Consider the following 26,614-nt stretch of genomic DNA (forward strand, 5'->3'; position numbering starts at 1 on the left):
ATAATAGCACCAATTTTGCAGGGTAATCGTCAGCAAAGATTTTAAGTGGGGAGAGGTCGGGGAATGGGCCTAAGTCTGATGATGGATGTAGGCTCCTGTAGACTTACTAAGGACCTGTAGACCATGCACATTGAAGAACCAGTAAACTGTGTGGAGGAGAGTGATGTGACAAGAGCTGAAATTCTAGAAAAATCTCTAGCTGCTTATGTAAGGGGGCAAGGGAGGCCAGTGAAGAAGGCAGCTATGGGTCCAGGGGAGATGGTGGCCTGGGCTCGGCTGTTGGCTGAAGATCACTAAAAGGTGGACTTATTCCTTTATATTTTTATTTATTTATGCATCCAAGAGCTGGGGGACAGGTCAGAGGTGTGGGGGGGTGAGAGGATTCACCAGAGACAGAGTGGGGAACAGAACAGGCAGACTGACTAAAACACGCTGCTGAGGGGAGCAGCGGGCGAGACAGGAGAGGTCTGCTGCACCATGTGGGTAGCTCCCTGGACGGGGATCGAACTTGTGCTGCAGTGGCTGTGGATAGCTTCATAGTGCTGAGGCTTACCCCCTTGCACCACCAGGGAGGCCCATTTTAAAGGAGGAGAAGCATTTTAACCACACGATTGGATGGAAGGGAAGGAGAGGGGCACACAATGCCCAGTTTCTAGATGTAGGCAACAGAGTGGATGTGAATGAACATGGGGGGGAGCACGTGGGCTGTGGGGAGGAGGGAGACTCAGTGCATTTATGTGCTCATGGGTTCATCCATTCATTACGTATTTATTACGTTTTTATGTGCAAAACACTAGCCCGGGGCTAGAGATGAAGCAGAGAATGAGGTAAGGTTCTGCTCGCTCATCTAACAAATCAGCAAATCAATTTTGATTAAAATTAAAACAATTTTACATACTGAAAGATTCTAGCAAGAAAGCAAAGGTCCCAGCTACCTTGTCATCTGACACCCTGCAGCCCTCCACCCGAGCTCACTGTGCCCCAATCCCAGTCACCCCTCTGTCCCTCAGAGGAGCCGCACACACCCTTGTCTGAGGACCATGCACCTGCTGTCCCTCTGCCTCCCACACTCTGCTGTACAGCTGGTCTCCCACCAGGTTTGCATGCGGCTTCAATTTCACCACTCGGTGGAACCTTCTCCAACGCTCCATCTTAAGTTCCATTCTTTCACATGGACTGGTTTCCTTTTCACAAGAAGTTCTATTTTATTTTTTATTTTTTTAAAAGATTTATTTATTTTATGCAAGAATGGGAGTACAGGCCAGATGCACGGGAGGGTGAGAGGACTCACCAGAGACAGAGCGGGGAACAGAACAGGCAGACTGATGAAATACACTGCAGAGGGGAGCAGCGGGCGAGACAGGAGAGGTCTGCTTCGCATGTGGGATTCTCGCCAGCCGGCCTGGATGGAACTGGCACTGCAGAGGTGTGGACAGCCGCACAGTGTGGTGCTCAACCACCTGCACCACCAGGGAGGCCCCAAGTTCTATTTTACATCTCTATTATTATTATTATTTTAAATCTGCCACCTCCCTTAGAGTGCGGGCTCCACGGGGGCCAAAGTGGGATCTTTCCTTGGATGGTTTAGGGCTGTCTTATTGAGCCCCAGAGCAGTCCCTGGCACTAGTAGGGGTGCAGTGACACTTGGGGCTACTGGTAAGTGGTGGTACATCTCCCCACGCCACCATGGTTGGGAAAAACCGTGTAGCCGGATGTGGCCAGAGAGTGATAAGCACAAGTGACATGCTTTGCTGCCAGTTCAAAACATTTACTATAAAAGTCCATGGAGTAACCCCAGCTCCCTGAAGGCAGGAGCCCTGGGTGAATTCTCTTTCCCCTGGGTCACCAGCGTCACTAATGATTAACCTGCCCTTCTGCCCACAGTGGACTCAGATGAAGGATAAAGAACATTTGTTCTTCGAAGGCTCTTAAGTTTGGACTGATGTGTGGGAGCAATCACCAACATGGCCTTGGTGGCTGTTGGTGTTGATGCAAAAGGACTTTCTCAGGGCCGCTAGCGTTTTAGGGGTACACCATCCTGACTCCACCTCCCAAAGACCTGGCTGGGAAGTGACACCTGTTCCACTTTATTTGGGACATTTCCGTAGGGTGCCTTTCTGAGGCACTTTGCAGAGGGGATCTGGAAGGGCATAGGGACCTCTGGGGGAGAAAAAAGTGGAAAGTCTCTCATTTGAAGGTCCCTTTCCCAGATACACTGAGGTCAGAGCGGGAGCTGGTCTGGCCAGTTGGTGACCATGACACCAGGCAACTGCTTTGGAAACAGTTTTTTTTAGGTCTGAGAATGACAGATCAAGGAAGGTTCTGCTGAGAGGGTTCTCACGGTTTGTGCTGAGATGGGGAGGAAGTTGGAGGAGCCGGGGACGAGGATGCAGAGAGATGGACAAGGATTGACATAAATAAAATGCTTCTTTCTGGGGCCCATCTTGGTTCCACTTTGAATATGAATTAGGATTAACTGTAGCCATGAACAATGCAGAGTTCAAGCAACAGTGGCTGGAACAGGAGTGACGTGCTGTCCTTAACTGACAAGATGCTGTGTGTGGACACCATTCCCTGGGCCTCCGCAGGGACCAGGGTGCCACGTCCAGCCAGCAAGGAGGAAGGAAACAGCACACACCATATCTCTTTTATAGTAATTTCTGGAAGCTACCATGCACGCATTCTGTTTGTATCTTATTGGCTAATTAGTCACATGGCGGAGTCTAGCTGCAAGGGAGTTTGCAGACATCATCTCTATTATGCATGGTCATGAACCTGGTTAAAAATTGGGGGGTTTATTATCATGGATGAAAGGACAATGATCTGGGAGGCAGCTAGAAATGCTACCATTTTCTGAGACAGTATAGACAGATTTTGGAGAAGCATCCTAAGGCTTCTTTAAATTGGGTTCCTTTGGTAAACTGGTGGGAAATATGTAGTTCTCTGCCCTGAAGTGCTGATATATTCACACATAAAATTTTGTCTGGGATTTCAAGTAATTCACAGACCTGCAAATGAAGCCCAAGCCCAGGAGATTCTGGTTTCCTTGAGGCTGAGATTACTTAATCGAGAAACAGGGTTTGAGGCATGTGTGTGTGTATACAGCTATCCCACCCCCTTTTCATTGGGTAATACGAGTCTATTTAATGTGGTTGCTGTTGTTTGTTTTGGTTTCAGACTGGAGAATACATCATCAAAGGGACCCACCCTGAGAAAGTATTTGAAAGTCTCCATGGCAAAGAAGGAAAAGAGAAACATGCCCGGTTATACCTGAGAGGAGACAGCATACCTTGTACGAAAAGGAAGAGCGATGTAACATATACATAAAATAAAAATTAAAAAATTAAAAAAGAAAAGGAATTCAAATGAACAAATAGAAAAAACCAAACCAAAACCAAACAAAACCCCACACAGGAGAGATCATCTATGTCACCGGATCTGTTAGACAAAGGTGAGAAGATAATGAAAAGAAATCTGGGAGGAAAATAAGAAGAGGGAAAAGAGGTAGCAAAATGCAATTTTGTAATAATAAAACAGTATGTCATCCCCTTCAAAACAAATGGCCGTACGTCACCTGGTGACAGGCTGGCCGCAGCTCTCGAAGGGTTTAGGGCCAGGGCTGGGCAGTGGAAACCCACATGGCGTTGGGTGGAACAGGGCCCCGCATCTTTCCACTCGTAGATTGATGTTAGAACAACCTGCTGGAAAATGTTGATGAAATATCAGGGTGGAGTTATACACGGGGAGATGGCCAAATTCCTCAGAGATTCTAGAGTCTTCTGAGTGGAGGAGAGATTTAAGAAAAGCAGCTGCTGGGAGTGCCTTTCCTGAGAATTTGGCACTGGTGGTGATGAAAGGTGAGAAGAGAGGCGGTTTGAGCTTTTGTGAAGGTGACCTGGAACCCTCCCAGCTGATGGTGAGTTCCCCTAGGCGACCCAGTCTACCCTCCATTGCTTTTGTATTAGAAACAATGATGCTAAATCAAACAGGTCTTGGGTTAAATGTTTCACTTTCCTACTCTTTTTTATTTTTTTATTTTTTTTAAGATTTATTTATTTATTTATGCAAGCACTGGGTACAGTCAGAAGCGCGGGAGGGTGAGAAAATTCACCAGAGCCAGAGCGGGGAGCAGAGCAGGCAGGACCGAAGTACACTGCTGAGGGAGCAGCGGGCGGCAGGAGAGGTCTGTGTGCCATGCGGGACCCTCCTCCGGTGGCTGGGGAGCAGACAGGGATCGAACCGGCGCTGCAGAGGCTGCGGGCAGCTTCACAACCCAGCACTCAACCACTGCGCCACCGGGGAGGCCCTCTTTTTTTTTTTTTTTTTTTTAAAGATTTATTATTTATACATACAAGAGCTGGGGTACAGGCCAGAGGTGTGGGGGCAGTGAGAGGATTCACAAGAGACAGAGTGGGGAGCAGGACAGGCAGATATATTGAAATACACCTGAGAGGGGAGCAGCAGAAGAGACAGGAGAGGTCTGCTGTGCCATGTGGGTCAGCTCCCTGGCCAGGGATTGAACTCGTGTTGCAGTGGCTGGCCAGGGACGCCCCCATTCACTTTACTAGTCTTGAAGGCACCCTTATGCAATTGATACTTTTATTATCCCCATTGGAAAGATGAGGCTAGAGAGACTGAGTCACTTAAACATAGACACACAGCTAGGAAGTAGCATAAACCCAGATCTTTCTGACTCCTAACTCCTCACTCTCTGCCACTGCCTTTTAAAAATTATGTCATTCTCAAACATTAATTCAAAGGGATACCTGCACTCCTATGTTTATTGCAGCACTATTTACAATAGATAAGATGTGGAAACAACCCGAATGCCCTCAAATAAATGACAGGATCAAGAAGTGTGGTGTGTATACACAATGGAATGTTATTTGGCAGTCAAAAAAGATAAACTCATGCCATTCACAGCAACATGGATGGAGCTGGAAGGGATCATGTTCAGTGAAATAAGCCAGAAAGAAAAAGAAAATTATCAGATGGTTTCACTTATAGGAGGAATGTAGGGGAACCAACTACAGGATCAGGAAAAAACCTAATTATCACAAATAAAAAAACAAAAATATGAGGCAACTATAAATCAGAGACATTCTGCAAGGGAGGGAGACAGAAAGGGCTCAAATCAGGGGAGGAAAGAGCACAAGGAACTGTGGTGATGGTGCCCGGGTGAACTGGTGGTGGGAATTTTACAGGGACTACACCTGAGAGGAGACATCAAACATTGCACAAAAATGAAGGGTAATGTAAAATAGATATAAATAAAAAAAATTGCCATTCTCTAATCCTAGGGAACATTCCCCAGAGCCTCACGTGCTGCTGGCTGTAGAGTAGGTGCTCACATCTCTCTCCCACCCTCCCCTGGTGCCACTCCCACTCCCAGAGACAGGCACAGCCTTTAGTGAGGGAAGTGTGTGCACAAGAGGGTGTTACCGTCCCAGGGTGGGATTTGTCACTGTTTTGTCACAGTCCTCCTGCCCACACTCCCTCCTCCCCCACCTAAAGCAAAAATTAACCCACTCAAAAATGTAGGGGAATTGGAAGGGAATAAAGCTGGACACTCCAGGCAGGTTCGACCCCTTGAGTGCACAGTGCCAGGCGGCATGGCACTTTATGCTGGGCATGGGTGGGGCGGGTTTTTGTCTTTGTAGAGCCGGGCCGTGAGCAAGTAAAGCAGTATGGGTAGTAATAAGTACCATAGAAGGAATGAACAGGGCAGGCAGGAGATGGAGAACCAATAGCAGGCAGGAGGAAGTCATTTGGTCCTATACCCACAGGAGGGGACCCGCCCTGGGCTCCCTCCCCCACCTCCCCTTCTCTGAGTGGCCCAGTTAGCTCCACTCATTTCCCAGGCACCAACCTAGACCTCAGTTTCGGGGTAACACCGCCCTTGAACCTCCACAGCTGTTGTAGGAGTTCCTTTGGCGCACCTTCCTTTGGCGCGTCCAGCTGTGCCACGCCCTAGCTGTGTGACACGAGGCAACCTGTAGGTGTCTCAGTCTCTGCATCTGTAGAATAAACGTTAAAATAGCACGGACCTTATAAGGATGTTGTGTGGATGAACTCAGATAAGTGATTTAAGTTAATGTGGATGAGGTGCTTGGAACTGTGCTGGGCACCTAGGTGGCCCTACTGAGTGTGGCCCTGCTAAGTGGCGGAGGTTATTGTGGGCAATGTTATTGACATCATGACCCCTGGTAGCACATGGAGGATGGCAGAACTAGAGGGCAGATGACATCTCTGGTGCCCCTAAAGCAGTGGGTCTCTATCTGGGTTTCTTATTGGTGTGACCCAGGACACCTCCATGAACATGGACCTCTGGTTCCCAACCCTCAGCAATTCTTATTCCTTGGTGGGCGGGACTGCAGTGTGGGTGGCTTTCTCCAGTTCAAAGGTGTTCAGAATGTAGAGTCAGGGTGAGAGTCTCTGCTAATCCGATCTCTTTGAACAAACAGGTAGAGTAACCAGGCTGGCACAGGGCTGGGTTTGCTTGGTCACGAAGCAAGCTGAGGGCAGAGTCTTCAGCTCCTGCCTCTTAGGAGCTTTTATTTTTCAGTGCTCCTCCCTGTCCCCCTGCCTGCCTGTCTGTCTTTGCCCATGGAAGGGTGGCATGTGCCCGGGGGCTGCAGAGGTGAGGGTGTTGATTGCAAGCTACCTTCCCTCTGTCTCTGGGCAACTGCCAATCTGGCTTGCAAAGAGATGAGTCCGGAAGCAATTTCTCTTGCATTGGCAGCCAGGACAGCAGAGCCCAGGAGGCAGCGGGCCATCTTCAGAACAGAGGCTGGAAGAACAAACAAGCAGATTCCCGTAATGGGGGTGGGCGGGGGTGGGTGTAGAAGGGCAAAGGCCTCCTCTGTGAGTCACTAGTAGTGGTGGTGGTGGGGTGACTAGCACCGTGGCGACAGCCTCCTGACAGCCACATTTCTGGTAAAATTGTCAGCTGGCACTGTTGGAGGGCTGGCTCTAAAGTGTTCACTCCTCGAGAGGTAGAGAGCAGAGGCATAAACAGCCCTGGAGCCCACAGACCTAGGTTTAAATACCCATTAGCTAAATGGTCTTCCCTCGATAAGCCTCACATTTCCCTTCTATCAAATGGGACTCAATGAGGTTTTTATGAAAATGGAATAAGTCAATACATGCAAAGCATCTGGCACTTGATAACTGAGCCATCGATGAGAACAATCATTATAATTATGACATTATTATAATATATGCTATTATTCACTGATGGAGGCTCAGAAGAGGATTCTGGTTGTTGCCTTTCCCCAGTCAATTAGAGAAGAAAGAAATCAGCTTGTGTATGGGGCAGAGAGCAAGGGTTTACCCCAGGGAGCTTACTTAGCCCATTCAAGGGATTCCCAAGGGAGATTTCCAGAAGGGCAGGATGCATGGAGCGGGGGATGGTGGGAACTTCCTTTGCTCTTTCTCCCCTGAAAACCCACTCAGGTGTAAACAGGGATTGAAACAGCCCCCTCCATAGCCCTGGGGGGAGGTGGGGTGCTGAGTTACCTTCTCTTACCTGACCCCTGGAGTGATACATATTCTGTGTGTTTGGATGGGTGTGTGTAACATTTCTGAACCACTTAGTTTTGGGAGGAAATAACTTATGAACATTTTTAAATTGAGATTTTTATCGAACGATTCAGTTTTTCCCGATAAACTGAGAGATTCCTACGCGGCAATGATTTATTGGGCTCTCCAGCCCCCCACCTTCCTAACCCCGTCCGCTTCCCTGGGCTGCCTGCCCCCATGGGTGTTTTCAACCCTGATACTTTCACACACAAAAAAATTCAAACTCGATGCTGAGAACATGTCCAGAGGCCTCCACAGGGCTTTTTGGGGCCTTCTGCTCCAAGCTGGCCACCCTGTCTCTTGAGTCTGCTTCCATTGCTCAGTCTGGTTTAGGAAATAGTCATTGTGCTCCTGATACCCACCAAATACTTTCCAGTCAACACCTTTTTTATTTATTTTTTGAAGATTTATTTTACTTACTTATGCATAGAACAACTAGGGTGTAGGCCAGAGGTGTGGGGGGTTAGAGGATTCACTAGAGACAGAATGGGGAAAAGAAGAGGCAGATCTATTGAAATACACTGCTGAGGGGAGTGGCGGGTTGACAGGAGAGGACTGCTGAGCCATGTGGGTCAGCTCCCTGGCCGGGGATTGAACTCAGGCCGCAGTGGCTGCCCATAGCTTGATATCGCTGAGACTTTAACCCCTGAGCCACCCAAGGAGGCCCAACACCTTTTTTATTTTAGTGCCACCACGCCCTTCAGTTCCCACAGCAGCCCAGGGAGGTAGCTGGTGCTGTTCCCACTTTACAGACAAGCAAATCAAGCCCCAACAGGGCGCCTTTGCTCAGGGCCATGCAGCTAGAAAAGGTGTCAGCCTGGATGCAGGCCTGTGGGCTCCCAAATCTGTACCCAACACTGACCTCCCTCCTGACCATCAAGGCCCGGGAGAGAAGCAATTCTAGCTAAGAAAACTGGTTACTAGTTGCATTTGCCGAAACACAGTGGTGCCCGGTAGCTTGGGGCTGCAGCAGACCTGCCTGGATTACATCATGGATGCTGTGGCCTTGGGCGAGGGCTTTGCTTCTCCTGGTGTCGGTTTCCTTCCTTGTAGAAAGGAGATCCTAACACCTCCCTTGCGGGGTTGTGGTGACGAGAATACTGCGCTGAGGAAGCTACCCCACGGGTGCTGTTCGTGTCCTTCTCAACTAACTCTCTTGGGCTTGTTGGAAGATGACAGAATTGAGAAGAGCAGCGGGAAGGTGTGTGGCACAGAGCAGGTGCTGCTGAGTGTCCTGTGCCCCCTGCCTCCCTCTGAGTCTGGGCACCCCATGCAGACAGAGGACACTGGGCCATGTATGAGAACACCATACCATGGGACCTTTTATTAGAACAGACATGTTTCATACAGGCTGAAAAACCAGAAACCCCGGGAGGTGATGCTTAGCTGTGGAGACCAGAAATCAGACAAGGCGCGACCGCTGTGTCACTGGGTAGAGGACAGGGTCCCGGGTGCTGGACGACACAGGGAAGTCGTGCCCCTGCTGCAGGTGTTTCCAGGCAGAGGCTGGGCTGGTGGTGGTCCCCTGGTTTGGGGGTTTTCCAGGTGGGAGTTCCAGCCCCCAACATGGAGAAAATGGTCTTGGGGTGCACCAAGCCCCCTGGGCTGATGGTGGATTCTGCTGGGTCCTTGGCCAATGACTGCTTAAGGAAACCGCTGAGAATTGGGAGAGAGAAGATAAAGCACAAAGGAAGTCCTCACAGCTCAGACCCGACAAGAAAGAGCTGCGAGACAGTGTGGGGCTGGGGGCCAGGCAGGTCTGAGCTGCAGGGAGCTGGCAAATGTCAGATCCCCCTTTCCAGGCCTCGGTTTTCTCATCTTTTAAATGGCAACGTGCCCTATGTCACTGGCTTGCTTGAACAACTGTACAAAATGTGGCCTGGCACCATGGACGTGGCAAAATCCAGGGCCCAGCAAAACCATCTGGGCACCTCCTACGTTGGTGTGGGTGGCTACTTGGAAAGAAGTTCAATTTTAAATAGAAAGGGTTTTAACCCAGGTCACAAGCGTGATCAGGGTGGCAGCACTGGGGGTCTCCCCCATCTGACTGTAGGGCTCACCCTACAAAGGAAAAGCACACCCTGCTTTATTTCCTTCCTTGGGAGACACCCTGCAAACTACAGTCAGCACAAGACACAGGGGACCACAGAGGTGACAGTTTGGAGTTCACAACATCAGAGTCAGACTCTCCTCCCGCCTCTGGGCCAGGAACACTTAGGCCAAGCCCCATTTTACAGATGCTAAGACTGAGGCCTGGGGCTCATTCCATTTCATGCAGACACACACAGGCAAGAGAACCATAAAGCAATGCCATTCCAGACTCTCTGTCTCAACTCGTTAGAAGATGAGACATAGTTTTTTTGGCCAGAGAAAAGGGATTACATCTCTCTCTCTCTTTCAAGGAGCTGTGACTTTTTAATAGAAGTTGGTTCGTGTGCAGGCATTTTATTCCTCAATTAATTTCCATCTAAATGAGGTTTTCCCGGAGATAACCAGTGTTTTAGTTCCATTTGAGCTTAATTTGTATGACTGAAGCCTCCGTTTCTGCCAATTCCAATTTGCTGGGTGATTCTAGCACTCATTACCTGGATGATAATGCCCCCCACTGCAGACAGCTGCACCCGGAGCCTCGAGGTGGACTGATTCGCAATGCAATTCAGGGGAAGGGGTGGTCCTTCTCCTGTCCCGTACCACCCAATAAATAGGAAATAAATTATTAAATAAGCCATGTTCTGATGAGGGAACCCCATCATGGTATTTACAATGTAAAACAACTACTGAAACAAAACCCTGGAGAAGCAAACAAAAAGAAAACCCCAAGCAGCCACTGAGGGAGGGGAGCCGTCCACCCCTTGTCCTAGGCTTATCTGTGTGGTGAGGGTCTCAGAAGGGCTTTGCTTGATGCACACATCCTTAGCTGAACTCAGCTGGCCAGTGGAGGAAAAGGGTGTGGTTTGAGGGATCCTGTTTTTTTTTTTTTTTTCCTGTATATTAGACGGAACTTTATGTTCAGCTGGAGAGAAAAGCAAGGCATGCAGGGTAATGTGGATAGCCGTGGAAATGAACGCACCAGAAAGAAAGAGGGAAGGGAGCTATGAGAAGGAAAAATGTGCTTTTGAATCTTTGGAAGCATCCTAAATTTCATCCACTTCAGGCAAAGCCTTATGCGGATGGGGTCTGAGCAAATGAAGCAGAAGGGCCTTTCTGAGACTCACACCCTGTGTCTTTCAAACACTTTAATTTTGATTTGCTTCTGATTAACTTTCCACCCACAAAGGGAAGAAATAGGTAGGAATGCTGTCAGAAATGATATTCTTGGGTGGGGGTCTTGAGTTTGGCAGCTTTTCTTAATGGACTAAAGGGAATTCACATATTGCCCTTAGTTTTGACTCTCCTGACAGAACCACCTCAACATGTGAGTGTTTTCCTTTTCTAGGTCTCCATGAACTCTCTCTGTCGAAAAAGAATTTCCCAGGTCTTAGGTCAACATTTTTGACTTTATCTCAAAAAGCCCCTTATAGTGGGAACTTTGCCTCAGAGTAAGGGAGGAATTTGCTCCCTGGTGCACTCATTTGGGGAACATCTATCACAGAGGTCTGGACTATATGTCATTTGACCTCAAACCACACCCCGCTTCCATTTTGGGGTGCTGATTTTTCAGTAAGCCCCCACCATGAGCAGGTTTCAGGTGATGGGATTCCTTGGAAGCAGAAGGTGATGAGGATGAAACTGGCCAAGGAGCAGCAATGCCAGGGATTGGGGGTCTGGATAGGCAAGGTTACCAGTGCCCCAACAGGAGTTTTCATATTTGGATGGAAAAAAGGAAACTGAAAGGAAGTTAGAGACTTCCCCAAGTGAGAGGGAGGAACAGAGATGTCCCCCAGGAGGCATTTAAACATCTTGCAAACCCTCCTCGGTGAGGGGTACTCCCTTGCAGGGGCCAGCGCAGGGTAAAGTCACATTGCCAGGGAAACAGCGGTCTCAAAAGTCTCTCACCAAACCTGGACCACGCAAGCTGGCAGCTTCCAGACAGAAGCTGGCGGCTTTGGAAAGGACAGCGGCCCTCTCTGGTCAGCAGCCAGGAGACCCTGCCAGCTGGTCAGCCAGCCAGGCCTGGTGAAGGCCTCTGGATCCTGGTTCCCAGGATGGCCTCCAAAAAGACTTCTTGGGGTGGGGGGCCTTTAGCTGCTGCTTTCATCTTTCATCTTGGTTTTGCTTTTTCTCCCTAATTGCAGAGTTGGGTGCCCTCCCTAATGGAATATCAAGCCGTTGCTGGGGGGTTGTGTGTCTCTCCGCGGTGGCTGGTGGCTTTTTGCAAGGGACTGTGTGTCCACTGCAGAAGGAACAGCACAGCTGGGGAGCCTCAGGGGGTGTGGAGAAGTCAGCTCCAGGGCAGCCCAGGGCTGAGACCCGCCACTCCTGCAAGCCCTGGGGCAAGGGTGGGGTGGAGCGGTGTCTTCCCTTCCCTCAGCTCCATCTCTGCTCCAAGTGGGGCCTACACGTTAAAGTGACATTATTTTCAACCACTGTGGCCCCCGAATGCAAGGCAGCTACTTCAATCAGTACTAACGGAAGCCTCATCAGTCCACCAGGAGGTAACACTTCTGTCTCCAACTAGGAGCCTCCCTAAAGGACTTTCACAGGCAATTTCGGCTCTGCTGGCTTTTCCTCAGGCGCTAACTTTAGACTCCAGCCCCCACTAAGCTGTGACTCTGCCGTGTAGACTCAAGTGGCTTAGCTCAGGGGCTCTTGGCTCTTCTCATCTTCCTGATACATAGGGAGGCGGGGGTGGGTAAGGGGCTAGGCCGCAGGCCTGACCTCATTGACCTGGCCTCTTCGAGGCCATCTACAGCACATTCAGGCTTTAGAGCAAACCAGGTCTCACCTTCAGGAAAAAGGCCAATGTCCCTCCGCCCCCCACGCACACCTGGCCCCTCAGACCCCATCTGTGGAGAAACGAGGAAAAAAAAGAGATGGCCAAAAATAATGGACACGTTTTCTGCCCACCCCCCAACACACACACACACACACACACACACACACACAGAGACACACACACGCACAACCTCTCCATATAAATAAATAAATAGTCGAATACTGCTAATGGCAAGTGAGTGAGAGAGTCATCACATAAATAAATAAACATAAATAAATAAATTAAATAAATAAAAGGTTTGCTAGGAGCCCCAGGCAAAATGGCCCCCTAGAGTTGCTTGAGTGAAGGCAATCTGCAGGGGGGATTCCTGGACCCCCCACTGCTGTCCTGCTAAGGAGGTTCTGTGGCTTGGGAAGCCTTTGTCTCCGTGAAGAGAGACGAGTCCAGTTCGGGTTCCTGGGCGGGGAAGGGGGTTATTTACAGTTGCTGTACATGCCCTCCCAGGCACCTGCCCCATGCCAGCACCTGCCACCAGCCTCCCGTGGTGACAGCCGTGGCATCCGTCGTTCGAGGGGGACAGGCCCCACTTCTGCTCTCCTGGTAGGAGAAGGACATTTGGGGTGCTTGCAGGGCAGTTTCCCATCCCACAGGCTGATGTGATGGGGAGGGTGGGGAGAGGAAGGGGATTTGTTCCAAATATTGTCCCTGGGTTTTGAGGGATCAAGACTGTGGTCCCTGCTCCCCCACAGCCCCAGATTCACAGCTGGACATGTCCCCTCTGGCCCTCTCCTCCAGGCCCTGCACCACCTCTGCAGTTGCCACCACAAACTTGAAACTCACCCACAGGCTCCGGAAAGCTGGTCAGCTGGTGAGGGGGATGCCCAAGATTTATTTTAAGGCTCTTCTCCCTCATGGCCCTGTTTTCAGTGCCTCCCGCGGATGAAGCAGCTGGTGGCATTTGTGTGGCACAGATCAACTTACCCTCTCTGCCCAGCCCTGGGCAGGGGAAAGGTGGGGTGAGGGCAGAGACGAAGGTGGGGCTTTCCCAAGCTGATGAGCAACCTCAGAAGCCAGTGGGAGCCCAAGCTATGGAGCATCAAGCCCCCTTCTCTCCCCCAGGACTCTCTGGGTTTGGGTCTTTCTCCCCAAAACTGAGCTGCTGTGCCCCAACCTGGCAAAATTCCTGAGAGGCAAAGGGGGTGGCTTAGGCTGAGGGAGGGCGGGTGGGTGCTTGGCTGCACTGGGTAGGTTCCAGGCTCTGGCAGTCCTGGCAGTGGGGAGGGGGCAGGCAGGCGCCAAAGGGAGGATCAGACCAGACTGCCTGGCGCTGGGGACTGGCAGCTGGCCATGGCACTGGGGAATGTTCAGCAGATGGTCCCGTGCAATTAGCGGGTGCCAGCCAGTGGGGCTGAGGCAAATTTGGGAAGTGGGGCTGTACACCACGTTGTCCCAACTGCCACTGTGTCCTCTCAGTGAGGTCACAGGGTCCCTGGGCACAGCCAAGAGGCCGTTTGTGTCAGCCATGAGGTGGCCCCTCCATGGCTGGAACCCACCGGCAGCTTTTGCTGACCGTGCTGAGCTACGGAGAGCAGGGCACTGACCTCTGCCTTTCATGACCTGGGAGCCAACTGAAATGCCCATGTCCCCTACTCGCCCGAGTGCCCGCGGCTAGGACCCAGGTCTTCCAGTCTGAACTCTGGCCTGTTTGCAGGGGTGAGAGTTCCCACCTGCTCTGAGCCTGAACTACCCTCTCATTCCTCTCCTCTCAGCACCCCCATCCCTCTTGGGGGTCCATGAACAGGCAGCATGAGCTTGAAGGAGGGAAGGAGGGCCCTGGGGGGCATCCCACTGGCCCCCAGGGGCCTCCTATGCGCAATGGGTCAGCAGAGCTGTCCTGACATTTTCCTGGGCGGGCCCCAACTTTTGAGTCCTGGGCCCATTGCTTCTCAGGAAACCTTGAGTTTTTCTTTTTGTGCCAACAGAGGGTGCATCTCTCCATATGCCCAGACCTGAGCCAAGCCCCAGATGCTGCCCGCCCGGCAGAGGCTGCGCGCAGCTCCACACCCAGGCCCGAGCCCCGCGCCCCCCAAACCCTCTTCTCCTCCTCCCCAGGAGAGCGGGAGGAAGGACAGGGTCCAGGAAGCCTCGCTGTCTGTCACCAGGGAGAGGGCAGGGTGGGCAGGGGGTGGGGGAGGCTGGCAAAGTAAAAGGGGCCCTGGGGACAGCTGGCTCGAGGGAGGCCCGGCTTAGCGCCTCGTGCTGCAGTAGCTGTGTGCGGAGCTGGAGCTCCGGCTTCGGCTCCGGGAGCCCAGGCTGGGGCTGCGCGAGCTGGAGCTGCTGTTCGAGCGGGTCCTGCTCCGGCTGCGGCTCCGGCTGCGGCTCCGGCTGCGGCTGCGGCTCCGGGAGTAGCTGCGGCTGGCGGAGCGGCTGCTGCCGCTGCTGTACCAGGAGGACGAGCTGCTGAGGCCGCTGGACGACGAGGGGCTGGGCCGGTAGTAGGGGATGGGGCGCTTCCGAGCGCTGCGGAGGCCGGAGGAAGGGGCGTGAGGGATGGGCGCATCCTTCCATCTCCCCGTCCCTGGGGGGACCCTCCCTCCACACCTCCCTGCAGGCCTGAGCTCCTGAGCGCATGGAGAAGGCTGAAATGTGATCTCCTTTGGACCTAGCAGGCCTGGGGCTCAGAGTCTCCCCAGAGGCTCAACAAAATCAACACCTAAATAAAGTTTAATTGGGGTTTTGTTTTGCTATTTTCACTTTTACTAGAACCTTCTTTTTATGGGAAGAGAGGCAGAGGCGGATTTTCCATGGACAGGGGTGTATCAAAGTTCCCTTGGACAGAAATGCATGAGCCTCTAACAAGGGCGTAGTGTTTAAGGACAATTAAACATTAGCACACTTCACGAGCAGACAAGGCAAAGAGGTGTGTGGCTGCACTTCGAGAACCACGAGTGGTTTCATCCAGATGGATGCTTCGGGGCTGGCTAAGGCGAACAGACTCTCTCAGCCTCCCCCACCATGCACTCCGTTCGCAGTGAACATTCCTGCGTGCTCACGGCACACTTGGTTCAGTCTAATTGTTAGGGGGAAAGGATGTCCTGAGCTAATTCCATACAGGCTTTGTGGACTCCACCCCCACCCCAGGCCAAAGCCAAAGACACTGGGAACTCCAAATCCCATCACCACCAAAGGGAAGGTGGCTGGGACCTGAGGGTGGGGTTAAGCAGCCAGGTTGGTATAAAGCCAGACACGTGGGCTTTGGAGGGGGTCCCCCATTTTGGCTCTCCACCAGCTCGCAGCGTCCGGCCAGCTCTGAGAGTGCCTTTGGGTTTCCAGGTCGGTGGATGGGGTAGGACGCATTAAAGACTTTATTTCCCTATTTTCTCCCTGAGTTGCACATTTTCCTTCTTTCCTTTTCCCTTGTAAATAAACCTTTTATTAACCTTTTGTGTGTGCCTGCAGTGGAGTATTCATAAGTCCCTTTGAGTGAGGACCCACAGCCAGGCAACCTGTTCAATCTCGGGGCTGCTCTATAACATAATTCATGAATCTGTTAAAGCGTGTGGGTCTAGGGTGGGTCTAGGGTGGGTCTAGGGTGGAGGGTCTAGAGTGGAGGGTCTCGGGTGGAGGCCTGTCTCCAAGGCCTCCAGCCATCAGTCCCAGGCAGAGGCCCTCCCCCGTGCTTTGGCCTCGTTCCCTGGCCTGATCTCTCTCTCAAGCCCAGGGCCACCCGGCTCCATCCTCACTCGGGCCGCACCCAGGGCCTTTACCTCTCGGCCACATCCCATTCCGGAGACCGCCCCGCCCACCAGGCCTAGCCCCGCCCCCCCGCCTAGGCCCCGCCCCCGCGTGGAGGGGTGACTGAGCGCCCAGGCTTTGGAGAGAATCAACTTCTGGGAGGGATGGGGACGGGCCTGGGGCTGGGGGTGCGGTGCTGAGCTCACTTTCCAGAGATCCCGCCCCAGCAAGGCGCAGAGAGAGCCCGAGGCCCGGTGGGAGGGTAGGGGCGGGAGTGAGGCTGCAGGTACCCGCCCCCTGGCCTCACCTGGTTATCCTCCGGGCCTCCAGGTGGCTGGGGGAGTCTCTCCGGCGCTTCCTCATGGGCGAGTAGGACCGACGTCTCCGACGCGCTCGTTCGCGCTCCCGCTGCTGCGAGTCCTCACTGTACTTAGGGTCCCGCTCCCTGAAGGGATTTGGGGGTTACTGGGGAGCTGGGGCTGGACTGCTTTTTCTGTACGAGGGTGTGGGACAGGGTTCCTCTGCTAACCCCTGCCCTTCACCCCACTGGAGCAGGCGATGGGGTGTGCACTGGACCCCAGGGGGCTAGAGGGGGTGTGACTCTGCTATGGGGGGAGTCTGCAGGGGTGAGCATTGTGAGGATGGGGGTGGGCGTGTGCAGGGGTCCCAGCCCTTCCAGCGCAGGCATTATCTAAGGGTGCGGGTGTTGCAAGAGTGGGCATGTGAACTTTAAGAGGACTGTGGCACGCGATTAAGAATTGGGGTACGCTGAATACAGGAATGAGGGGTACTATTAGGTGTGTGATGAGGCTGAAGGCCGGTGACATGAATTCACCTGTAGGAGTGTTTGGGGTGGACTCAAAGGTATCTTAGCACTCAAGGGTGTTTGGGGGGCCTGCTTGCCATTCCCGACAGTGGCAAGAAGGCTGAGTCACGTCCCCACGCCTGGAGGTGGGGCCAGAGGAGTGAGCCCCAGGGGGTTGGGCCTATCCTGGGGCGGGGCTCGTACCTGCTGGGGCTGTAGCGGGAGTAGCTGGGGCTGCGACGAGGTCTCGAGCTTCTGCTAGGCGGGCTCCTCTTGCCAGATTTGGAGGAATAGCTGGGAGAGCGGGAGTAAGACCTGGAGAAGAATTAGCCCCTGAGGAGCCTGCTGAGCTCCTCTTGAGTTGTCCCGAGTACGCGTTTAATTCAGCTGGGGCAACCTTACTCAGCCAAGGAGCAATCTTTTTCTCTCTGGAGCACAGGCGGAAGAACCAGACCCTAGCAGGGAAATGACATCTCCTTTTGGATGGTGAATAATAATTTCTACAAATTTCTCATACTGTCCCAATCACTTATTAAATTGACTGCAGTTGATTTAACTTCTCTGGGTCTCTGTTTTCTGATCTGTAAAATGGGAATAATAATAGTAGTGACCCTATAGAGTTGAAAATTAAATGAGTAAATTAGTAAAGCATTTAGTATCTTGGCACACCAGAAATGTTAGCTATGATTATTATGTGTTTTACTGTGTGCCAGATATGGAACTAATGCTCTGTGTGCGTCATCTCATTTAAATTCTCAACACATGGCACAGCAGACCTCTCCTGCCTAGCCGCTGCTCCCCTCAGCAGTATGCTTTGGTCAGTCTGCCTGTTCTATTCCCTACTCCGTCTCTGGTAAATCCTCTGTACTCTGGGCCTGTACCCCAGCTCTTGTATGCATAAATAAATAAATCTTTAAAAAAATACTGTTACAAAAGTCTGGCTAAATCCCCTTGCTTGTCAGAGACTGATACCCACATGGCGTGGCAGACCTCTCTCCTGCTGCTCCCGTCAGCAGTGTACTTTGGTCCTTCTGCCTGTTCTGCTCCCCACTCTGTCTCTGGTGGATCCTCTGGTGGATCCTCTGGTGAGAGGTACCACTGCGCCTCCGGACGGTACCCCAGTGCTTGTATAAATAATAAATAAATCTTCAAAAAAATTCTCTACACACTCTAAGGTTAGGTACTTATTCTATACTGGGGGAAATAGAAACAGAGAGGTGATGTGATTAGTTCAAGGTCACTCAGGTAAGGGTTTCTATGGCTAGTTCTGACTTCTGCAAGGATATATTGTTGTGTATATCACTAACTTATATACTGTCTCTAACTTATATGCTATCTCCAGTCTCCTCTGCTAATGCCTCCCAGCCTTGGTTTTGCCAGCAGTTTCCCAGGAATATCTGCCCTTTTTTTTAATCTCTCGAAAGTCAGACTTTCAAATAATTTCCATCTCTTATATGCTGATTATGATCTCCTTGGCTAGAGGGGAATTGTATGGCCATGTTCATGTTCAGTGGGAAGAAGTGCTACGATGGATTAGTAATGTCTGCTAAGGGCACAGAAAGGGGTGGTAGAAATACTCTCTCATACTCTTTGTTTTTTAGCTTTTTTTCCTCATGAAAACATTCAAGTTTTCCTATCTATCCTTTTTAACTTGAAAAGAAGACTCATTATGACTTGCTCTCACCTAGATGTTCCTTAGTAAATCCCTGATTTTCTGGGGTGATCAAAATAACCACGCCCCTTAAATATTACTCTGAGACTCCATTCTTATTTGTTGCCAAAAATGATAGAAGGCGTGTGGACAAGGAGTATCTCAGTGCCTTGGTACAGTATCCAGTTGTGGCCCCTGGAGAGCTTGCTCTTGCCAACTTGCTCTTTGGCTATGTCTTGAGATACTACACTTGATCTTAGCCAAAAGGCCGAGAAGCACTGGCTATGCCTTGAGAGACATAAGAAAGGGTCAGGAAGGTTGTTTGCTTGCTTATTTCTGAGCCCTGTGTTGAAGGTGAAATTAGTGCTCAGGAGAAGTTTCTACTGGAATTGTACAAAGTACTGAGCACAGTGCCAAGTATCTAATGCAGAATTCAATCCATTCTTTAGAACATGGAAAGTGCTCAGTAAATAGCTATTGATTGGATGGTTGGTGCCCCGTTCAATGGAGGACACTGTGCTGTAGTAAATGGTTGGACAAAGATTTGGGAATTCAGACTTCTGATTAAATCTGTCCATTAGAGATACAACAGACAACTGTCTAGTCCTTAAAGTCACATAACATATCTATGAGCATATCTTTATAGATCCAGTTTTATGAGGAATCAGATAACTCTTAGAAATATAAGATTTTAGGCCAAGTGACACTCCAGTCCCACTTCATATCTTAATTTATTTCAGGACGATCGTGACAATTTTCAATTTGGTCTAAAACTCTTCGACCCTCTCAAGATGTCACTAGGGGAAACAATTGATTTTTATCTTTATCTTTTATCTGACATTATCAAGATGTTTAGAATTGGCCAGGTCTAGAATGAGGAAATGTCAGCTATATTTACTGGGCACTTACTGTATACCTGGTGCTGTGACAGACTTTGAGGAAACAAGAGGACTAGTACATATTTCTGCTCCCCAAGAATGCCCAGTTTGGTGGGGGAAATAAATATCATACATGTTTTTATTAAAAATTTTACTAAAAGTTACTTAGTTCAAGGCATTCCAGCATAAAATTGGAAAACTGGACTGTGATTACCCTAAAGACACTGGTTAACATTGCTTAATGTTATAGTTCCAACATCTGATATAGCTCTTGGCGTATAGGAGGAGCTCAATAAGTGATTGTTGAATGAGTGAATGAAGGAATTGTAGGTACCAAGTTTAGCAGGATAATATTTCAATAAATATTCTTCCACATAGGAGGAGAATCAAGGTAATTAGTGACACTGAACAAGGTTATAAAATCCAATTTTATCCCCAAATCAAACATTTAAACAAACCCAGCAAAATTAAGAAACACAAAGATGAAATATACTCTCAGATATATTGAAAGGGTGCCACACATTTCCATCCACTATAGCATATAATATCCTTTTCTGTGGAATGATGTCATTTTTCATACACTCAAAATCAGCAATAAAAGCACTTCTAAGCAACTAGTTCAGTTCTTATCTTTTTTGTTAATGATATAACAATAGACATTTTCCCTTTTTCCTTTTTCTGCTAGGGAGCTCAGAGACACATTTGCAGCCTAAATCCACAGCAATTGTACAGAATGGCAGGACGTGCTGTTGGGATTTAACCTCTCTCTTTACTTAATTTTCCTTTTAGCTTGCCTTATTCTTCTATTCATGCCATTCTGTTTTGTTGAACATTTCTGTCACCTGCCTTGTCTTCTTTTTGTGAATGAACTGGTCTTGAGGTAACTAACTAAACAAGCAGTTTTTTTTTTAAATCATATGATTGCAAAAGAGCAATAGTTGGATTTTATCGGAAATTCCTATTTGTATAGGGAAGTTGGATTCCATGAAGATAAAGATTGATTAGATTGGAGAGAATCTTCCAGTTGCTAAGGTCTCATTTATGTGCATTCTGCTACATTATTATTCCATAAGAAAAAAATCAAGCAATTACACATGGTTTTTGGAATTGAATGCAGTTTGGTGCATTTGGTGGGCACAATTCTTCCTATATTCACACCCTTTGCAATGTGACTTTGCAGCACCTCTCAGTAAGAGAACAATCACTTGTATCTAATTGGTCTTATGACTCGCTGTGGCTAATAGAATGACAGAAGAGATGTCATGTCTATTCCAAGCTTAGGCCTCAGGAGGCCTTCCATATTATGGCTGACTTTTTTTGGAAGCCTGCCATCACCATGTGAACAAGCCCAGACAAGCCTGCTAGAAGATGAGAGACCATATGGAGCAGAGATGAGTCAGCTGATTTCATCCAACCCAGCCAGCCCCCAGCCCACCCACTAGCATTTAGAAAACATGCATCAGTTCACAAGAGAGCAGAAGAACCACCCAGCTGGGCCCAACCCAAACTGCTGATCCACAGAATCAGGAACTAAATAAAAACTAATTGTTTTAAAGATGCTAAGTTGAAGGATAATTTTTTTTAATGCAGCAGAAGCTCATTATTGATACATATGAGTTGCCAATAACAACAATAATATCTGATCTTCATTATGTTTCAAACAATGACCTAAGTGCTTTATGGTCCTTACAACAACCCCATGGGGTAAGTATTGTTATTGTTTTTATTTTGCAGATAAGGAAACTGAAACTCAGAAAGACTAACTGACCCCCCCCCCGCCGCCCCCCCCAGGTCAAAGGACATGACCATATCTTAACTACCTCCTTAAGAAGGAAAATGCTGCAGAGCAAAGGTCAAAACTGCACTCACCTTTTTCCAGAGGAGGTGGATCGGCTCCGGGTATACCTGGGGGAGGCTCTGGGATGTGGGGATCGGGAGGAGTGACTGGAGGAACGGGTGCTGGCATAGGAGGAGCTGCGGGAGCACTCTCTTGGAGAGCTCCGGGCTGTGGATGGGACCAAACTGGACTTCTTCACCTCAGTGCATTCCAGACAAGGAGACTGAAATCCTCTGTAAGGGGTGGAGACCTCTGTTAACACTGGGCTGCCTGGTCTGGGGGTGTCTCTAGCTAATACCAACCTCCCTATCTTTGCCTGTTGTGTTCTCAGAAGCCTCTTTTAGCCTTTTCCCATCCAGATGCTAGAGTGTCCCAGTGTTATTTCACACTCTTGTGAAACATAGAGAAACAAAACAAAGGAACAGACAAAACTACACCAAAACAAGTCCTAGAAATCTGACTGGAGAATTGAGGCCACCAGAAGGGTAGAGTGGGGTGCAGAGAAGTGGGGGGAGGGGCCCCAATGGACTGTGGTGGAGGAGAGGGGTGTCTTGATGGTGGGTGTCATGTGGTAACATACATCTGAAGAGGCATGAGCCCATACCCCAAAATCCTATGCAGTGTTGTAAACCAACACTACCTCAATAAAAAAATCATGCAAAATAAAATTTTAAAAAAGAAATATAAACAAAATGCTCTAGGACTTTCTATTATATGGGCATGCCTTAGATTGTCACACAGGTTTAACTGCTATATTTTAATATTTGGGGCTTTATTTTGTTCCCCTAACTCTTGACTTAAGTGCTCATCACGTTCATTTTTTTTCTTCAATAACAAAGGCATTTAGGACTGGAAAAAAAAAATTGTCCAGTCCAGCATTTTCCCAAGAGTGGGGCATAAACCCCAGGAGGTGCAGCAGTTTTTGGTTGTTGGCCTCATGAGGGTGACATCAAATTATATGGTTTGTGGTCATTTTCAACCCTTCCGATTCCATTAGGGAGAAGGCCTGGGCTGGGGCTTACGTCTCTTAACACTTGCAACCTCCTGAAAAGGGAGAGCAGGCCTGGGGCTCAGGGTACTGCTTAAGCAACTGTCACTAGAATTATATACACTGTTTTAATTGTTTTAAAATTTAGAATTAAATACACTGTTTTACAGGTGCCTTCTATTTAGGGCAAGTGATAGTAATTTTCTGTTAAGATTGTGCTATAAGTTTCCTGACTTCAAAAAGCTTATTAAAGTAAGAAAAGAATGTGCATGTGGTCAAAATTGACCCTTGACGCAGGCTGAGCTGTGCAGCGGGTCCACGCACGCTTAGGCTTTTTCTACCCACGGTTCTGGGTTCTGCACTCACAGATTGAGTTAACAGCGGCAAAGTAGCGTGCACTGGTGGCTGAATCCATGCAGAATGTAGAGAAATCAAGGGCTGAGTCTAAGGGACTTGAGTAACCTTGGGTTTGGGTACTCATAAGGTGGGGGGGGTCCTGAAGCCAATTCCCCAAGAATACCAACAGACGGTTATAAAGTTTTGGGGGGAGGGTCAAAAGGTATTTTTTTTTAAGACTTATTTTTATTTATTCATACAAGAGCTGGGGTGTACGCCAGAGGTGGGGGTGGGGTGAAAGGATTCTCCAGAGACAGATTGGGGAGCAGAACAGGCAGATCTACTGAAATATGCTGCTGAGGGGAGCAGCGGGCGAGACAGGAGAGGTCTGCTGCATCATGTGGGTAGCTCCTTGGCTGGGGACCAAGCTCGTGCTGCAGTGGCTGGTGACAGCTTCAGAGTGCTGAGACTTAACCCCTTGTGCCATCAGGGAGGCTCCTCAAAAGGTATTTTGACCAGATTTCCAGCTGTATGGGGTTGGCATCCCTGTAGTAGTTTAAGAGTCAACTGTAGTTAGTTTACATTTGGGAAACTGTAGTGTAGTCGGTTTTACAGATGAAGAGAATTGAGACTCAAAGGATTGTTCAAAATCACCCCAAGTACAGTCTTGTCTCTTCTATTCACGCCCTGCCTGGAACCATGCTGGGTTCTCAATCAGGACATGCTCATTGGGCCAAGGGTCAAGTTCAAATCACATAAATATGGGGACAGGGCTCATCTCTCTCGGGACAGTATTCCAGCATGGAGCACAGATCCAGAGACATATGTCCTAGGTCATCAATAAATAGCTGTGGAAAAAACATTTTGAGCCTTTTAACATCCTGGGTACTTCACAAGCATCATTTCATTTAGTCCTTTCAAAAACATTATAAAGCTGACTATTATTCTCCCTGACTTACAGAGAAGATTCCGAAGAGCTAGTTAGTTGCTGAAGGGCACCCTGAGTCCCAAAGCCTGATTTGTCCAGCTCCAAAGTCTATGCCCCTGCCACCTTCCCAGCACCCCCAAACTAATCTGGCTCTTCATACTAAGTGCTGATGTTTCCTCCACTCAGCCTTTTCCCCATAGCAGATATGACATAAATAACCATGGATTTAAAGACCATTTATTTTTCAAAGTGAAAAGCTGAGTCTAAATTATCTGTCCATGCAGATCAAATTGAGCAAGTAACTCCTGGATGCAGCTCACGCTTTCACTTCAGTTCTCAGGGCCAATCTGTGTTTGAACCCTGGTGCTGGCCCTTATTAACTGACTTTTTTGGACTGCTCTGCGCCTCAATTTCCCCATGAGCTAACAAAGGGTTATACTAGTACCTGTCTCATAAAGGTTTTATGAGAAGTTAAGTACCTGGCATATAGGTAGGCTCAGTAAATATTAGCTGCCTTTACTGTTGTTGCTTCTATTCTCAATTTCTCCTGCGTATAGCTCTGCAGTATATCAGCAATCACGTGTGCTCTCTTATCTGGAAATATCACTGTTGTTCTTGGTGACATTGACATTTGCTCTGACCCAACCTTGGCTCCCAGCCAAGCTTGGGCATGAGCAGAGGCCAAGGATGTCCTGGGGCAGGCAAACCACAAGCCAGGTCTACATGTGAATGCCAAGCTATTTGTCCAGTGCCCTTTGGGGACAAAGGGCACTCTGTCCTTGAAGAAGCCGTTAACTGCTTCAATACTAAGGCTTTTGCTACTAAAACCTTGACTGCTTGAACAAAAAGACTGGCGCTCCTAGAAGGGACTGATAGCATGGCAGAGTGCACCAGCAAATCTTCCCCCGGGTCTCTGCATCCACCCTCATCCTCATATCAGAAACTGGCTATTCCTTCAGAGAACCCAATTTTAGTTTGTATGGGAAAATCTTAGTCTCCAGCCCTGAGTTGTGGCATTGGTTCAGAGTGAGCAAGTGATCCACACTGGGTGAAGAAAACTATAAGCACCTGACCTCTGTTTTGCTGAAATTTTTGGGAAAGAGGCATTCTTCTTCCGTTGGCTGACTAAGCTGATAGTATGGTCACTGAATGGCATATTCGCCAATGCTTTGCCTGCTTGAGAATAAAATCAATGGAGATGAGAGGAGAGTTGAGAGATGTAATGGGAAATAACCCAACTCATTGAAAATTCCCAATGATATATTGTTGAGCTCCTGGATCCAGCTATACCTGAAGCTGTTATCTCTGGATTTTTTTCCCTCAAAAACTATGCACTTCAAATTGTGTTTTCTCTCCCTTGCAAATAAAAGAATCAGGGGTGTAGGTGTGTGGGTAGGGTGAGAGACTGATATGGTGGGGCTAAGGAGGACTCTCCTCCCATTCAGATACACTGACCTTGACTCTCGGCCCCTGCTGGTGGGGGAGAGATTCTCCAAAGTGGCCCCCTTGTTCTGGGGTGAGGAGGTGGTGAAGGAGTTCCCTGAATCAGAGGTGTTGCCACTGTTGAGTTCCCGGCTCTTGCTTAGGCCCCCACTGGGGCTCCCCTTCTCCTGACCCCTCGACCTGGCTGAGCTGATTTGCGTGGAGGGTGGCGAGGAGGTGTCATTGCCTGAGTCATACTCCTGGGAGCGTCCTCTGGAGGTGGTGAGCGGGCTGGCTGTTTTGGTAAAGAGGTCAGCAGCAGACCCCGACCCAGTGATCTGAAAGCAAAAACACCCGTTGGACACTGCTGATTGCGGGGTCTGTGGGCTGTGTCTAAATAACCAAGAAATGTTTACCGTCATGATGCACTGTAACGAAAGGAAAGAGAGAGAGAGGAGAGGAGAAAAGAGACGCCAAAAAACAAAAGCACAAATTCCTGAAAGAATACCACAGAAAGGAGATTGTTTTTACCCCCTTCTAGGATAACTGGAAAATTTAGGTATCATGCAGAGAAAAAGCATGCGATCCAGATTAAACAAAAGAAAAAGCAAATTATACAAAATTTAATTTCTAATGAATTAACTCAAACGAAAAAGACAACTTAATAGAAAGGGGAGGGGGGTAGAAACACCCTTAATCTAAAACAATAAGAAAAATAAAGGAAGGGGAAAAAGAAAACAGGGCTATGGGCCTGGAAAAAATATATTTTGGAACTTAAAAAAGGAGATAAAGCCAAAATTTTCAACGTCAACCAAATCCTCAATGAATTAGACTAGTTTTTGTTTTTGTTTTTTTTAAAGAAAAAGTTGCTTGGATAGAAACAAATGCCACATGGGGAACAGAAATGAAATAAAGATGAGTGTTTTTTGCTATGTCTAATATAAAGTCAAGGTCACAAAAGGACATTGTCGTCACTTTCAACTAAAGGGGAAAAGCAAGGAGGGCCAAAAAAAAAACCAAAAAAACAAAAAAAACAAAAAAAAGGAAGTCAAATAGTCTGACTGAAAACAAAGGAAAAACAAAAAGCTCTCTACGGATATCTCGTGTGTCCTTTTCCCCTTGGAGAAGGTAGCTAAGGCTCTCGAGTGGCTTCTAATAAATTCTCTCATGTCTTTGCGGATCATATCCACTTACCAAGCAAGAACTCCTCCTTTAGTAGGTAGGTAAGGTGTAAGAGAAAGGGAAGAGCGGGCAACGTGAGTCCATCATTAGAGTCGCAAATGACAAGAAAAAACACACACCTTTCTGCATATCCTCACACTTGCCTCTGAACTTCCAGTTCTGGTTTTCAGTGCTCTTGACAGGTGAGGCGTGGTTTTCTCAGGAGGGGGACCTCACGCCACCAGCGCTGACCTGGCCAGTCCCTGAATGCCCAAGGTGGGGTGGAGGAACCCTTGCTGAATGCGCAAAGTGGGGTGCTAGGGCTCGTGTCTCTCTGGGTGTCAGATGAAGGGGAAGCCGGGAGAAGGTGGTTGGCACAAGGGGCTGGGAGACTTGGCTTTGGGGGGTTGGGAATG

At 49.0% G+C, this 26,614-nt stretch overlaps 1 protein-coding gene across 1 annotated transcript in view; it reads right to left on the minus strand.

The window, feature by feature from the left end:
• Positions 1 to 14,703: 14,703 nt before the first annotated feature.
• Positions 14,704 to 26,614, minus strand: part of SRRM4 (serine/arginine repetitive matrix 4) — a 141,704-nt gene continuing 129,793 nt past the window's right edge. Inside the window, exons 9-13 of the mRNA XM_037509862.1 lie at positions 25,071 to 25,375; positions 21,396 to 21,596; positions 17,202 to 17,312; positions 16,500 to 16,637; positions 14,704 to 14,977 (exon numbers count right to left, since the gene is read on the minus strand). Coding sequence (XP_037365759.1) covers positions 14,704 to 14,977; positions 16,500 to 16,637; positions 17,202 to 17,312; positions 21,396 to 21,596; positions 25,071 to 25,375 — 1,029 coding nt within the window. The remainder of the gene's footprint in view (positions 14,978 to 16,499; positions 16,638 to 17,201; positions 17,313 to 21,395; positions 21,597 to 25,070; positions 25,376 to 26,614) is intronic.

The sequence above is a fragment of the Talpa occidentalis genome, unplaced genomic scaffold (assembly GCF_014898055.3).
Source record: "Talpa occidentalis isolate TD23 unplaced genomic scaffold, MPIMG_talOcc4v2.1 talOcc4.14, whole genome shotgun sequence".
NCBI classification, from domain to species: domain Eukaryota; kingdom Metazoa; phylum Chordata; class Mammalia; order Eulipotyphla; family Talpidae; genus Talpa; species Talpa occidentalis.